Below are 15129 nucleotides of genomic sequence, written 5' to 3'. Positions count from 1 at the left end.
CTGTTCACTCTATCTCCTAAAACTATCTCTCTTCTGTCTGCTACTTTGCATTTTCAAACAGTACTACCACTGTGTTCCTGTTGTCATCTTGCCTGGACTGCTGTGCTAGACCCCCTTACCCATTCTTCTCTTTCAGTCCATCCTCCCATTGCAGAGTGGTAGTGATAGATTTTTATAATGCAAATATGTGATGTCAGTCTTGCTTCTCTTTTAGCTAACCATTACTTTTGAGATAAACATGAAAATTCTGAACATGGCATAGAAGGCATGATTTGACCCCTCCCTGCATCTCTACCTAGTCTTATGCCACTTTCCTTTTCACTTTTCCCACGGTAACCATGCTGATTCTTTCTTCAGGCCTGAGCAGTTCAGACTCTTAACTCAGCTGAGAACATCTGCTGTTTCCTGAACCAAGTCTGTTCACTACCAGGTCCCTATCCCCTAGTATGGGTCTTAATGCTTAGATTTCCAGTTCATTGTTACAGAATTGATTGAATGAAGGTGATGCTGAGCTGTAGAACAAGTGGGAGTGGATCACATGTAGAAGTGGGCATAAATCATTTTCAGCAGAATGAATTAGATTAAGCGGGCAAAAGGTGAATATTCTTTACATATTAGAGCTTCCATAAATCAACAAGAAATCTTAGAAGGAAAATGAACGGAAGATAGGAGGCAGCTAACAAAGAAATACAAATGGTTAGTAATATAGTCATGCATCACTTAATGACAAGGATGTGTTCTGGGAAGTGAGTTTTTTGTCATCACATGAACATCATAGAGTATGCTTTTATAAACCCAGATGGTAGAATCTACACACCTAGGCTATATGGCATAGCCTATTGCTTGTAGGCAGTGAACCTATACAGCATGTTTCTTTACTGAGTACTGTAGGCAGTTGTAACATAATGGTAAGTATTGGGGTATCTAAACATAGAAAAGGTGTAGTAGAATACAGTATTTTAATACTATGGACCACAGTTGTATATGGGTCTGTTATTGATCAAAACATTGTTGGGCAGCACATGACTGACTGTATTTGAAAAATTCACCCTCATTAGTATTCAGGGAAAATCAGTTAATTCAGTATTGCCGCTTTTCATATCTCAGGTTGTCCAAGATTTTTATAAAATCCTTTGGTGACTAGGTAAGACAGCGTGTGCATATGATCCCAATCATGTTTCATATGCACAGATATATATGTGGATTTAGAGCTTAGAACCATGTGCTTATATGAGCATAGGAAAAAAGCAGTTATCACTGTTAGGATTATGGGTGACTATTTTCTTTTTCTTTTTCTTTTCTTTTTTTTTTTTTGTTTTTTTTTTGTTTTTTTTGAGACAGAGTCTCGCTTTGTCACTAGGCTGGAGTGTAGTGACGCAATCTCAGCTCACTGCAGCCTCCGTCTCCCAGGTTCAAGTGATTCTCCTACCTCAGCCTTCCGAGTAGCTGGGACTACAGGCGCTCGCCACCACGCCCAGCTAATTTTTGTATTTTTAGTAGAGACGGGGTTTCACTGCGTTAGCCAGGATGGTCTCGATCTCTTGACCTCATGATCCACCTGGCCAGGTGACTATTTGAGTATTTCTTATGTAATCAGAAAATGACATGCTGTCTTCCTTAAATCTTGTATATTTGGACAATTTATCTGAAATATTAAGAAGTCTTATCCAAAATAAAACTTGCTTTTGTATAACAAGGAATCAAATGCCAAATTTCTCATCTTTGAGTTTAAATTTCCAAATGTAAGGTTGTAGTCAGTAAAATATACTTTTTTCCTTTATCCACAATAGTATATTAGTTAATATTATTGTTAGCATTGACTAATACATTACTTTAATAGAGCATATCAAAATTTGTGAGTTTTTTTTCTTCAAAACAATCATGAGAGGTAAATGGTATTGTGTTTTACAAATGAGAACACGAGCAGTTCAGAACTAGTCCACTGTCGTGTAGCTTCCATTACAATTCATGTCTACTGTCTTAGCATCCAAGTGTTTTTGTTTTGTTTTGTTTTGTTTCTTTTGAGGCAGAGGCTCACTCTGTCGCCCAGGCTGGAGTGCAGTGGCACAATCTGCTCACTGCAACCTCCACCTCTTGGGTCCAAGCAATTCTCTTCCCTCAGCCTCCCCAGTAGCTACTACAGGCGCCCACCACCATGCCTGGCTAATTTTTGTATTTTTAGTAAAGACGAGGTTTCACCAGGTTGGTCTTGAACTCCTGACCTCAAATGATCCACCCACTTTGACCTCCCAGAATGCTGAGATTACAGCCGTGAGCCACCGTGCCCAGCCAGCATCCAAGTTTTCTTACTTTATAGATATATTTTGGTATTCGTCGAAACAGTGAAAATATTAACTAGGCTACTGTTTAAACATTATTAAGATGAGATAGATTTTCAATATAAGATATATCTTCTTATATTGCAAAATATTTCATTTTTTCGACCAGAACTTTTTCATGAGAGCGTAAACCATTGAACTTATCTTTTCTTAAGCAGTCATTCAGAAAATCAGTATCATTTAAATCTTTCCCCATCATCTTTTAAACACCATTACAAATAATGTCATTGACTAAAGCATAAAATACCCTTTTTTTTTTTTTTTTTTTTTTTTTTTTTTTAGTAAATAGATGCTGGCAACCTCAGAGTTGTTGACTAATTTCCATTAAAAAAACAGTACCTTGTAGCTTTCTTAATGTAGATTTTTTTTAACCATAATTCACTTTGATACAAAATTATTCACATGAATGCTACCTGCTTAACAGTCTTCAGACTGAGTATCTTGATTGAGTCTCATAGGTAGTAAGTAGACATATGTAATGAAGATACTTCAACTTTCTGTTTAACTTAATGTAATGATGGTTTTTGTACATCAAATACTTTTGCTTTCACTTAAGCATTTGTTAAGTGTTTTACGGGTGGTATAGTATACAGTCTTTTTCTTTGGAAGATACAAGGTTCTTTTATGGCCAGGCAAACTGTAAAGTTTTCTTCATGTGGCTAGACTACAAAAATGCCAACCCTGTGGACTGACTCCTAAAGTATAAGCTCTTGGGCCAGACACAAAAATGTCCTCATGATAGAATGTCATCCTGCCCAACAAGTTCAAGGTTTTCAACTGTTAGACCTTAGTGCATCTAACTCTCTCCCATTACTGCCCCTTTGAACACAAATGCATGCTGAAGGGAAAGTGGGGAGTTCAGAATTGATGATAATTTATCTAAACTCACAGAATACTTCTAGAATTAAAATGGAAATTTACTGTATAATTCCTACATTTGTCTAGAATGTATCTTCATCTAATATGTTAGACTCCTGGGATTTTAGAATTAGATGGGAATCTTAAAAACCATCAGTCTAGTCTCATCTTTCATCTAATGGAAGACTTGTTTTGTGCCACTCCTAACTGTTGGTTAATTATCTAGCCCTACCTTCCCTTTTTGGACACGTATCTTCTGGAGAGCCCACCACTTTGCAGTGTAAGTGTGTGGTTTTTTTGTGTGGCTTCATGAGATTTTTCTTGTGACCTCAATTGACTCTGTCAATTTTCTTTTTTCTTCAGTTATTTGAGAACAACTACTCTTTTTCCATTCTTATGCTAAATGTCCTAAGATTTTCTTCACATAGCTCACTGTTTTTATATCTCACACCATCGTACTTTCCTTTGGATATTTGGAAATAATATCTTTAATAATTTGATAAATTCTGGATATTGCAGATATTTTAATAGCAAAGGCTATTACTTTCTTTGGTCTGGACAGTCTTATCTAACCTAGGTTTATGTGAGTATGTGTTTGTTTAAGTAGTACAGTACATTTTGAACCCCATGTTGTCTTAACCTTTTATTAAATAAAGTCCTAATCTTAAACAGCTGTTAGAAATTATTATGGAAACTTGTAGGCAGAAGTGTGGAGAGACTAGTGTAATAAACACTCATATATCTGTCACCAAGGTTTTATTATTATTATTATTATTTTGTTTTTTTTTTTTTAAGACAGCGTCTCACTCTGTCACCCAGGCTGGAATGCCGTGGCGCCATCATAACTCATTGTAGTCTCAACCTCCCAGATTCAATCCACCTCAGTTTCCCAAGTAGCTGGAACCACAGGCGTGCACCACCATACCTGGCTAATTTTAAAATTTGTTGTAGAAATTGAGTCTCTCTGTGTTACCCAGGCTGGTTTTTTATTTTTTAATTGACACATGATTGTACATATTGTACATATTTATGAGGTACAAATTTGTTGGATAGTGATCACATCAGGGTAGGGCATCTATCACCTCATGCATTTATCATTTCTTTGTGGCAAGAACAGTCAAAAGCCTGTCTTCCAGCTATTTTATGATATACAAGACTTACTGTTCACTATAGTCACCCTACTGTGCAATAGAACACCGTATCTTATTCCTCCTATCCAACTGTAAATTTATATCCATTGACCAACCTCCCTTTATTCTCATCCTCTTCTCCTCAGTCTCTCTTAATCACTCTTCTACTTTTTGCTTCTATGATAACACCTTCTTTTTTTTTTTAAAGATTCCACATATGAGTGAGATCATGAGGAATTTGTCTTTCTGTGTCTGGCTTGGTTTAACATCATGTCCTCCAGGTTCACTAATGTCACAAATGACAAGATTTCATTATTTCTTACAGCTGATTATTCACATTTTTATCCATTCTTCCATTGTTGGGCACTTAGATTGATTCCGTATCTTGGCTATTGTAAGTAGTGCTGCAGTAAATAGCAAAGTGCAGAAATCTCTTCAACATCCTGATTTCATTTTCTTTGGATATGTGTTCAGTAGTGGGATTGCTGGATCATGTGGTAGTTCTATTTTTAATTTTCTGAGGAACCTCTATACTGTTTTCTATAGTGGCTGTATGAGTTTACTATCCTACCAACAGTGTGTAAAGTATTCCCTTTTCTTCACATCCTCATCAATACATAGGTGTTTTTGTTGTTGTTGTTGTTGTTTTGTAATAGCCATTCTACCTGGAGTGAGGTGGTATCTCATTGTGGTTTTGATTTGCGGTTTCCTTATGATAAGTGATGTTGAACATTTTTTCGTATACCTGTTGGCCATTGGTGTATCTTCGTTTGAGAAATGTCTGTTAAGGTGTTTTGCTTATTTTTTAATCAGATTATTTGTTTCTTTTGCTGAGTTGGTTGAATTTCTTACATATATTCTGGATATAATCTCTTATCAGATATATAATTTGCACATACTTTCTCCTGTTCTGTGGGTTGGCTTTTCACCCTGTTAATAGTTTCCTATGCTGTGCAAAAGCTTTTTAGTTTGATGTAATCTCTGTCATCTTGATCTAATAATCGTTAAGAGGTGAAGCAGTAATACAGCATTTTTTGGTCCTAAAATACTATGATAACTACTATCCAAGTCTGTGCTGTATCTTAGAATAGATTATCCAAATTTGTTTGATGGCAAGATTCCAGACATCAAGAATCTTCTGAAATTGTATCTCAATGTATTTGTTACTGAGTTCAAACAGTGAAAGATTTTAAAGTTAAATTGCAGATATGACATTCCCCCAAGTATTTGAGTGTATATCTCTAAAAAAAGTCTGTCTACATAACCACTCTGTTTTCTCTTCTAATTCATGTCACTCAAATCTATTCAGATCCACTCAAATCACTCAAATTTCTCTCAAATATCTTTTATACTGATTTGTTAAAACCAGGATCCAATCAAGGACCATGTTATACAGACATTTTGTCATTTTAATTAAAAATGTGGGTCTTACATTTATCAGTGATAAACTTTATTTTCTTGGTAGTACCTCTTTGGGCTTGTCCGGTAATCAGCAGACTTTTTCTTAAAGGGCCAGAGAGTAAATATTTTAGGCTTGTGGTTCATTTGGTTCTTGTCACAACTACTCAGTTGTGCTGCGTAGTCATTATGGAAACACATGGGCATGGCTGTGTTCCAATAAAACTTTTGCAAAACAGGGAAAACAGGCACTGGCCCATTGGCTGTAGTGTGCTGACCCTTGCCTAACCCATTATGATCTTGGTGTTTCCCCCCGCCCCCCGTAACTGTTCTCAAGTTTTGCATCAGTTCATTAAATAATACAATTAATATTCAACTATTGGTGAATCCGTCTGTCAGTAATAGCCACCATTTAATGAACACATACTGTATGCTATATAGTTGGCATACATAATAATATTTAATCCTTAAAAGCACCCTGGGAGGTACAGGTGATATTTTCACCAATTTATAGATGAGAAAATGAAGATTTAGAGAGCAGTTAAGTAAGTGGCCCAGTGTCACATAACTAAACGGGAACACTAGGTCAGAGCCCCCTTTTATAAGGCTTATTTTATACTATCAAACAGATACAAAAGAACATCGTTCTAAAAGGCAAATGTTAGCTTTTCTTCATCTTGATCCTAGGCATGTGTTGAGAGACTGTCAAGTAATGTGTTGGGATTGGGACACAAAATGTCTGTTTCCTAATCTGCTATTTTGGGAGCTTTATAAAGGATATGAGGTTGCTTTGTATGGTGTGTCTTTCTTTTAGAAAAGAGCCATCTCTAGGAGACCATGTGGGTTCATATTGTGTTTGCAAATTGGTCTATTATCAGTCCTTCCCTGCTTCTGCCATTGATCATAGATGGTAATTTTGTGGTTAGAACCTTGAGGCGCATTCCTCTGTATCCTCAGCTTCAACTTGAGTCCACTTTAAGTAGTTAGATTCTTCTTTTCTATATTCTCAGGTTTATTTATTCTCTTGTCTTTCAATTAGATTTTAGATTTATTTTTGCTTCCTGTTTATGACAGGGTTTATTGTGGCCTTTCAGTTTAAGTTATCTTTCCTGGTGTGGAAAATTTTAAATGTAGTAGTCTTTGATGCAATTTGTTGTAAAAGCCAGAAGGTGGCGATGTCTTCCAGTTAAGGTTTCAATTCCTTATAGTTGCTGGAGTAATGTTTTTGAATACCACTAGAAAGAGGACCAAAAATACAGATGATGTGTTCTTGTACACAGAATCATTGAGTGGGGAAGAATGTGCTTTAAATTCTATGATGCATTTTAATAGAAGGCTAGAAATGTGCCACTTCCTGAAGGGAAGACAGCTACAGTTTTGAAGTTTGCCTTTTTTCTAAGAAAATATTTGATAAATCACACTAAGCCATTTCCTTGAGAAACAGGACAAAACACCTGATCAAGCTATGTCTTAATATTAGGACTTGGGCAGTGGGCAAATAATTGGTATTTGTATTTAAATCAAAATGGGAACAACTGTTTTTTTATATTAAACTATATATAATATTTATTTGTTTTTTTTTTATTTTAAAAGATCCAGACTTTACCCCCCCAAAAAAAAGTCACCCTGCTGTGCCAATTCTCTGAATAGAACAGTTGTTAACATTTTGGCAGATATAACTATGTAAGTGCATATGTAGATTCATAAGCCAGAATGAACTCATAATTAGACATATAATTTTTTCTACTCTCACAAACATTATGGACCTCTGTCTACATCTCTACATCTATCTAGTTTTATAATTTATAAATTCCATTTAGTAGTCTATTATATAAGACTGTACTGTACTTTATTTAACTAGTTCCTTTTCATTGGATGTGCAGGTTGTTTTAGTCATAAATGAAATTGCAGTATGTCATCTTATTATACTTTGGTCAGTTCAGTTATTTCTTTTTTCTTTTCTTTTTTTTTTTTTTTTTTTTTTGAGATGGAGTCTCACTCTGTCACCCAGGTTGGAGTGCAGTGGTGTGATCTCAGCTCACTGCAACCTCCACCTCCTGGGTTCAAGCAATTCTCCTTCCTCAGCCTCCTGAGTAGCTGGGATTACAGGCATGCACCACCACGCCCGACTGATTTTTGTATTTTTAGACAGGGTGTCATCATGTTGGTCAGGCTGGTCTCAAACTCCTGACCTTGTGATCCGCCCACCTCGGCCTCCCAAAGGGCCAGGAATACAGGCGTGAGCCACTGTGCCCAGCCAAGTTCAGTTATTTCTTATCGTTACTTGTTGACTGTAGTTCCACATATATTCACATTTTAAGTTATCTGAATACACACGGCCAGAGTATCTCCTATAGAAAGTCTTTGTACCAGACTATAAGAGAACGCTGATTTACTCACACTTTCAACACCATTTGATATTTGCCAATATAAGTAAGTGGTGTCTTATTCTTTTAAGTTAGCATTTCTTCAATTACTAGTAAATGCAGAGAACTGCTAAATAAATTATTCGTCTAAGAAAAAATGAATTATAATATCATTAGAATTAAGGGATAATGAAAACACATACCCAGCTTCAGTCACACCTAAGGCACTGGGTTATAATTGTCTTAAATGTTTATACAAGAAAAGACAGTTAAAAACTAAAGTGTTCAGTATTCAACTTAAATACTTTAATGTAAGAAATTAGAAAAAGAATATATTAAATCTGTAGAAGGAAGGAAACAATGGACATGGGCAAAAAATTCAATAGAGAGGATCAGCTACTGATAGTTTGTTCTGGGAAGAAACCAAAGTGGAAAAGTAAGATTGACAAGAGCAATAAAAAACAGGAGTTAATGATGCTGCAATGAAAAAAGGGTAAGTGGCTACAACAGAGACTTTAAAAGATTATTAAGACAACCATGAAGAATTGTATGCCCAGTAAATTTTTAAAATATAGAAGAAATGGAAAATTTAATTTAGCAAAATAGACTTGAAGAAAGCAGACATTAATTATTTTAACACTGTTAAAAATTTAAATTCAATCTAATTTAAAAATTAGAAATTGTCTTTAATAATTTTTCAAACAACAAACAATTCCAGTTAATTTTCAGGTAACATCTGCTAACCTGTCTTCCAGAGAATTAAAAAAGAAAGAAAAAAGAAACCACCTTAAATTGTGTAATGAGTCTAGTATAGTAACCTTGATGCTCAAACCAGATAAGGACAATACGAGAAAGGAAGAGTATAAGCTAATTCTACCCAATAACTAAAGGAAGTATTAGCAAACCAGATTCATCAATAATCTTTTAAAAATCAAGAATTAGTTGGATTTAGGGATATAACACTGTGTATGTATAATAAGTTTAAGAGAAACATGAGAATGATAAGACTGCAATTGAAAGTAGAGGCTTTCTCTGGAGGAAAGGTGAGGAGGATGTGATTTGGAAGAACTGCATGGGGAGGCATCAGTTGTATTGTAATGTTTACTTTTTAAGTGGAATGATGGGTACATAGATGTTCATTGTGTTCTTTTTGCCTTTTTGTGTATCTGAAATATATGGTAGTGCCATGGTTATCAGGCTTAATAGCCTTGTGAGTTTAAATGTCGCTTTCAAATGCTGTATTTTTGGTGGAGTTGCTTAAACACATTCCCCTTGGAATCTATGCAACCAGTTAAAAAAAATCATTTGTAAACCACCATGAAATATAATGAAGTATACTGTATATGCATTTTCATGAATGTTGTGTCAAAGGGCTTGTAGGAAAAAAAGATCGTTAACTCTTTTGCATTCAGTGAAAATAGGTGGCTTTGGAAATAGTTTCAGCCTTGCTAACAGGTTTTTTTTTTTTTCATGCTTAGAATTAAAAGAAATAATTTGGAATTGTAGGTAGATGAGAAATTTAATATAGTTAGGAGTTTGAAATGTTGGATTTCATAGCATTCATATGTCAAATAATTGAACATTTACAATGTGTTAGATACGATGTTGAGCCATGGGAATATATAGACCGATAAAACAGTCTTTCACCTCAAGAAGCTTAGAATTTAGTAGGGGAAATAGATGATTCTGATGTTTAAGTGTAGGTACCATCATAGTCATAAACAATTTGGAATATTCCCTTCTGGGAATTAGTTTCCATCTTTCCTTTAGCTGTTTTGTTTTTCTTGTTTTAATTTAAACAAAGTGGTGTGTGTGTTTTCAAGAATAACCTAAGCCTCTGAACTACTAATATTTAGTCAGATAGACCTGTTTAACTCCTCGATAAATTTTGTCACTACACTTAAAAAAATACAAGGGACCTGTTAGGCAGTCAGATGCTTTGTAGAAATTGAGATTTGTCAGCCTGGTGCGGTGACTCACTCCTGTAATCCCAGCGCTTTGGGAGACCGAGGCGGGTAGCTCACGAGGTCAAGAGTTCAAGAGCAACCTGGCCAAGATGGTGAAACCCTGTCTCTACTAAAAGTACAAAAATTAGCTGGGCATGGTGGAGGGCACCTGAGGCTGAGGCAGAGAATTGCTTGAACCCAGGAGGCGGAGGTTGCAGTGAGCCAAAATTGTGTCACAGCACTCCAGCCTGGGCGACAGAGTGAGACTTGGTCTCAAAAAAAAAAAAAAAAAAAAGAGAAATTGAGATTTGTCTGTTTCATTGGGCTGTCATTCTAATTATCCTATTGAAAAGGGATATAATATGTTTAGCTTTAAAAACTAAATCTTTGTTAATATCCAGTTCTGTTCTCTTGTTCTGCAAGACAGATGAACTGATTGCAAGTGGGCCTTTTTTCATGCTTCGAAAAATGTGGTCTCTCATGTGGGTTGCCTCTTTTAAAAAAGTGTTGACTTTTTATATTGCATCTTTAATTGAAAACTTCTTATTAAAGCAATCTTTTCTGAGCCTGCTTGTCAGGTTACTCATATTATAAAATATGAATACTTAGTAACTTATGATGAACTATTCCCATGACCTTATTTTTAAAATTCAAGTTGCTGAAATGCTGAAAAATCATCAATTTTGAATTAATTTCAAGGCTCCTTTTTTGCATTCACACAGATTTGCTTTACCCTTTTTTTCTTGACTTAGTTTTACTTATATCGTCCTTAGTGTTGTCCCTTCAGGTGGAACTCAAAATAGTAAATTCAGAGTAGAGTAGAACTCAAAAGTAGTAAATCTCAGTCCATTTGTTTTCTCCTGTTTATATAAAAACAAGTAAAATAGTAAATTTGATAGTTGATTCGCATGAGGTTTCTTCTTAAGTAGTTGCTTTGTGGTAGCTTATCCTTAAGGGATGTGCAACAGTTAGGATTAGGTTTGGCTGTGTATCACAGAAATCCAGCATGAGGGAAACTAATTTTTCTCTCATCCTCATGAGGTCTAGAATTAAGAAGAACAGGGAGAATAAGGAGATTCACAGCGTCAGGGGCCCAGGCTGCTTCTATCTTGTTGTTCTACCATCGTCGTCATCATTGCCTCGTGGTGCAAAATTGGCTACTTGAACTCTAGCTCTCACATCCAACCTCTAGACAGCAAGAATGAAAAAGGGCAGAAAGGCAAAGGAGCCCTTGCTGGCTTAGTTAGTTGCTGTAAGTAGACTTCCCAGAAGGTACATAACAATTTTATTTTATGTCTCATTGACCAGAACATATTCAGGTGGCCAGTTGGCTATACCAGTTGTTGCCAGGGAGCTTGACGTCTATAGTATTTTATTTCTGCCACATTGTACCCAGCTAAACATCTGAGCTGTGGTCATTATGAAGGCAGGGTGGAATGGATGTTGGGGTAAGCAGCCAGGAGCCTAGCAGAAAACCTGCTGCTGTCCAGATGGCTTAGGAACTGGGCTCTAATGTAATCATGGGAAGTAGTGATTACTTCCCATGATCAGAAGAAATCCTCTGATCTGCCTGTTGATTTGAACTTATTTCATCAATACTTACTATCATTTACTGTTACAATATCCTAGATATATATACTAAGTACTTTTCATACATTATATAATTTTCACAGCCCTGCTCTGTGGTAGGCATGATCTATTCCATGTTACATATGAGAACACTGAGACACAGGTTACATAACTTGCCCAAGTTCTAATAGCTAGTAAGTGGTGAGTCAGACATTGCGCATGCTTAAGACCAATGGTAATAAACTGGCCCTGTGCCTCTGCTTTTTAATCTGTCTGCCTATATATCTATCCATCAGTTCCTGCTGTCACCCCTGCCTCACTCCTCATACATAAAAATTATTTGAGGTAGCTCAAACATGTACAAAGAACAGAAAAACAAAAAGATACACAGATTGAAGGGAATATGGGAATATAAGAGTGAAAAAATATAATGAAGTTGAGGTAAAATTGATACACAGAATTGAATGCCATATGGTCCCATAGAGGTGTCAGAAGTCTTGGTCTGGTTTGCCACTGTGTTCTCTCAGAAACTGAAAGGCAGAGAAACAAGACCTTCTTTATATAGACTCTTGGCCCCTTCACTGTTTTAGTTACATATTACGAACCCTTATTATAAAGAATACTAGTTTTTTACATTGTGGCTGCAAGGAACTTTAAAGACAACTATAGTATGTTTTTACCATTTTCTGATCTTTTTGTGAGTTAAGCCAAATTGCCTGTTTATTTTTTGACGTGTGAAAACACAAAGAGAGAATTTTTTTATCTAGGTCATGGGTCACATACTAAGTAAAAACTGGGGCTTGTTTGTGTAAATCATAAGAGTCTGGGCAAATATATGTTGGGAGATTCTGATCTTGATAAAAATGGTATTATGCAAAGTATTTGATAGAGCTCCTCCTGTACACCCAAGTTTGCAAACTCCTTGAGGACAAAAGACTTTGCCTTAATCATTTTTTTGCCTCCGTTATCTTCAGTCTAGAGGTGTTCAGAAAGAAAATAATGAATGAATGGTTAGTAATGAGAAAATTCTGTTAGTAAATGTTATTCATATTTTTGCTGCTTTAAATTTAAGTCAGTTACTCTGCTTGAAATAGAAGTATGCCATATTTTTTTATAGTGCCAGCAAGTTGCATGAGATGGGTTATATGCCACTAAGGGTTAGACATTGGGGCCAGAATCCAACCCTTGAATGTGGCGCGTTTGGGGAGTTGTCATTACTGTGGTACACCTGGAACATAGTGTTTGTAGAGGGGAATAGCAGGAGATGAATCTGGCAAGCTCCTGGCAAGTAAAAGCTACTTTTTAATTCAAGGAATGAGTTAGGCCTAGATTTTGAAGTATATTAGATGTCATGTTAGTTTTTTAAAAAATGACATTTTAAGTGAAGAGAAGAAAGGACATGATTTGGTTGGTTGGTTTGTTTGTTAATGTTTGTTTGTTTTGACCAAGTCTCATTCTGTCGCCCAGGTCGGAATGCAGTGATGCGATCTCGGCTCACTGCAACCTCCGCCTCCCGGTTTCAAGTGATTCTCCCGCCTCAGCCTCTCTAGTTGCTGGTATTACAGACGTGCACCACCATGCCCAGCTAATTTTTGTGTTTTTAGTAGAGACCAGGTTTCACTATGTTGGCCAGTCTAGTCTCGAACTCCTGACCTCAGATGATCTAACCACCTTGGCCTCCCAAAGTGCTGGGATCACAGACGGGGGCTACTGTGCCCAGCCAGGGACATAATTTGATTCTAGTAACATTTGAAAAATAAATAATATAGATTCATTTTTTACATTTCAATTTCAAGATTGTTTGTGAAAAGTGAATTAACAGAACATTTAAGTTTAATGACTTTATTTTGTTTTATTTCTCAGGATGTGATCTTCGTGGTGGAAAGCTAAATTTTAAAACCACCCCAATGGATGCAGACAGTGATGTTGCATTGGACATTCTAATTACAAATGTAGTCTGTGTTTTTAGAACAAGATGCCATTTAAACTTAAGGAAGATTGCTTTGGAAGGAGCAAATGTAATTTATAAACGTGATGTTGGAGTAAGTATTTGAGTTTTCGTATTTGTACTACATAGCCTAATTTTATAGTTCTATGAGTGATACTAAAATGTATTCATTCTACAGATAATTTATGATCACCTTACCATGTGCTGGTTGTCCTGGATATAGAAGTGAGCCCTGTAAAAGCAGTCCCTCCTCTCATGGAGGTTCAGGCTTTTGTACATAGTGTCGGTACCTGAATCAGCAAAGAACTCATTGGTTACAGAGACATTTTATTGTTCTCTCAATTTATTTTAACTGAAGAAAGGGACCTTTATATTCTCACATGTACCTATTAAAATGTAATTGTATTTGAATGATGCCTTTATATATAATTTTTATAGTATTTTAATTATCATATTCTTCTTTAACAAAGGTAGATAGTTTTCTTTCATAACAAACTGCTGAAAATAATATGATTTATATCTTGACGTGGACATCTTGAATTTTAGTTTTTGATAAACCTGTAATATTTTAAAGCCTGAATATTAATAAGTAATAATAAAACCTTAGTGTTTTGAGATTAACATTATAAAAGACATTGGACATCATTATAAACCAAAGATTGATGAGATGGATATGTATTTTACACATTTATTATGAAAATTAAGAATGCATCTCAAGGCTCTGTTTAGCTTTAAAAATTAGGTGCCAGGATACCTATGTAAATTTTCATTAATTCTTTTTTGGGTGTGTGTGAGACGGAGTCTCACTCTTTCGCCAGGCTGGAGTGCAGTGTAGTGGCACGATCACGGCTCACTGCAACGTCTGCCTCCTGGGTTCAAGCAATTCTCCTGCCTCAGCCTCCCGAGTAGCTGGGACTACAGGTGCACACCACCATGCCCGGCTAATTTTTGTATTTTCAGTAGAGATGGGGTTTCACCATGTTGGCCAGGATGGTCTCAGTCTCTTGACCTCATGATCCACCCACCTCAGCCTCCCAAAGTGCTGGGATTATAGGCGTGAGCCACCATGCCTGGCCATCATTAATTCTTAGTACTAGAAACTAAGTAAAGATGAATTAAATTCAATTAAAATTTTCAGTGACCCACAAAGATTTTCAAGTTTGTCAGCAATCCCATCTTTCCTTTAGAAAAGTAATCAATATGTCTGCTCAAAAGTTTAGAGAGGAATATGCCTAACACTGCTTTGGTACTTCACCATGACATATGGAAAGGAAATAGTTTTTTTAAGGAAGGTTAATTGAAAAATCTGAGATGATAGACAAGCTGGTGGCGGTGAGAGACAATTAAATGTGGAATAAACTCAGTCAAGTGTTTCTCAGTCACTTGTATATGAAATTTTATGATGTATTTTAGTTCAAATTTTATCTTGATCTTTGGTAAATTTTAAGTCTGCCCAGATTTAATAGCTTTCTAGTTTGATAATATGGCATATGACAGAGAATGAAGAACACAAAATGTAACAAAAATTTTAAGCAGAAACATCTGATTCATTTATATGTTAGTGAGCATTTATGT

General features: G+C 35.9%; 1 protein-coding gene across 2 annotated transcripts in view; it reads left to right on the top strand.

Annotated features, from left to right (window-relative positions):
* The window catches only part of TBPL1 (TATA-box binding protein like 1), a 35662-nt gene that overhangs the window by 14741 nt on the left and 5792 nt on the right, over positions 1–15129 (top strand). For both annotated transcript variants that reach the window (XM_017958319.2, XM_003898160.2), the window contains exon 2: positions 13470–13648. In XM_017958319.2, the coding sequence (XP_017813808.1) occupies positions 13514–13648 (135 nt within the window). In that variant the 5' untranslated portion in view covers positions 13470–13513. The remainder of the gene's footprint in view (positions 1–13469; positions 13649–15129) is intronic.

This window comes from Papio anubis, chromosome 6, assembly GCF_008728515.1.
Source record: "Papio anubis isolate 15944 chromosome 6, Panubis1.0, whole genome shotgun sequence".
Lineage (NCBI taxonomy): Eukaryota > Metazoa > Chordata > Mammalia > Primates > Cercopithecidae > Papio > Papio anubis.
This window is presented reverse-complemented; position numbering and strand designations above follow the sequence as displayed.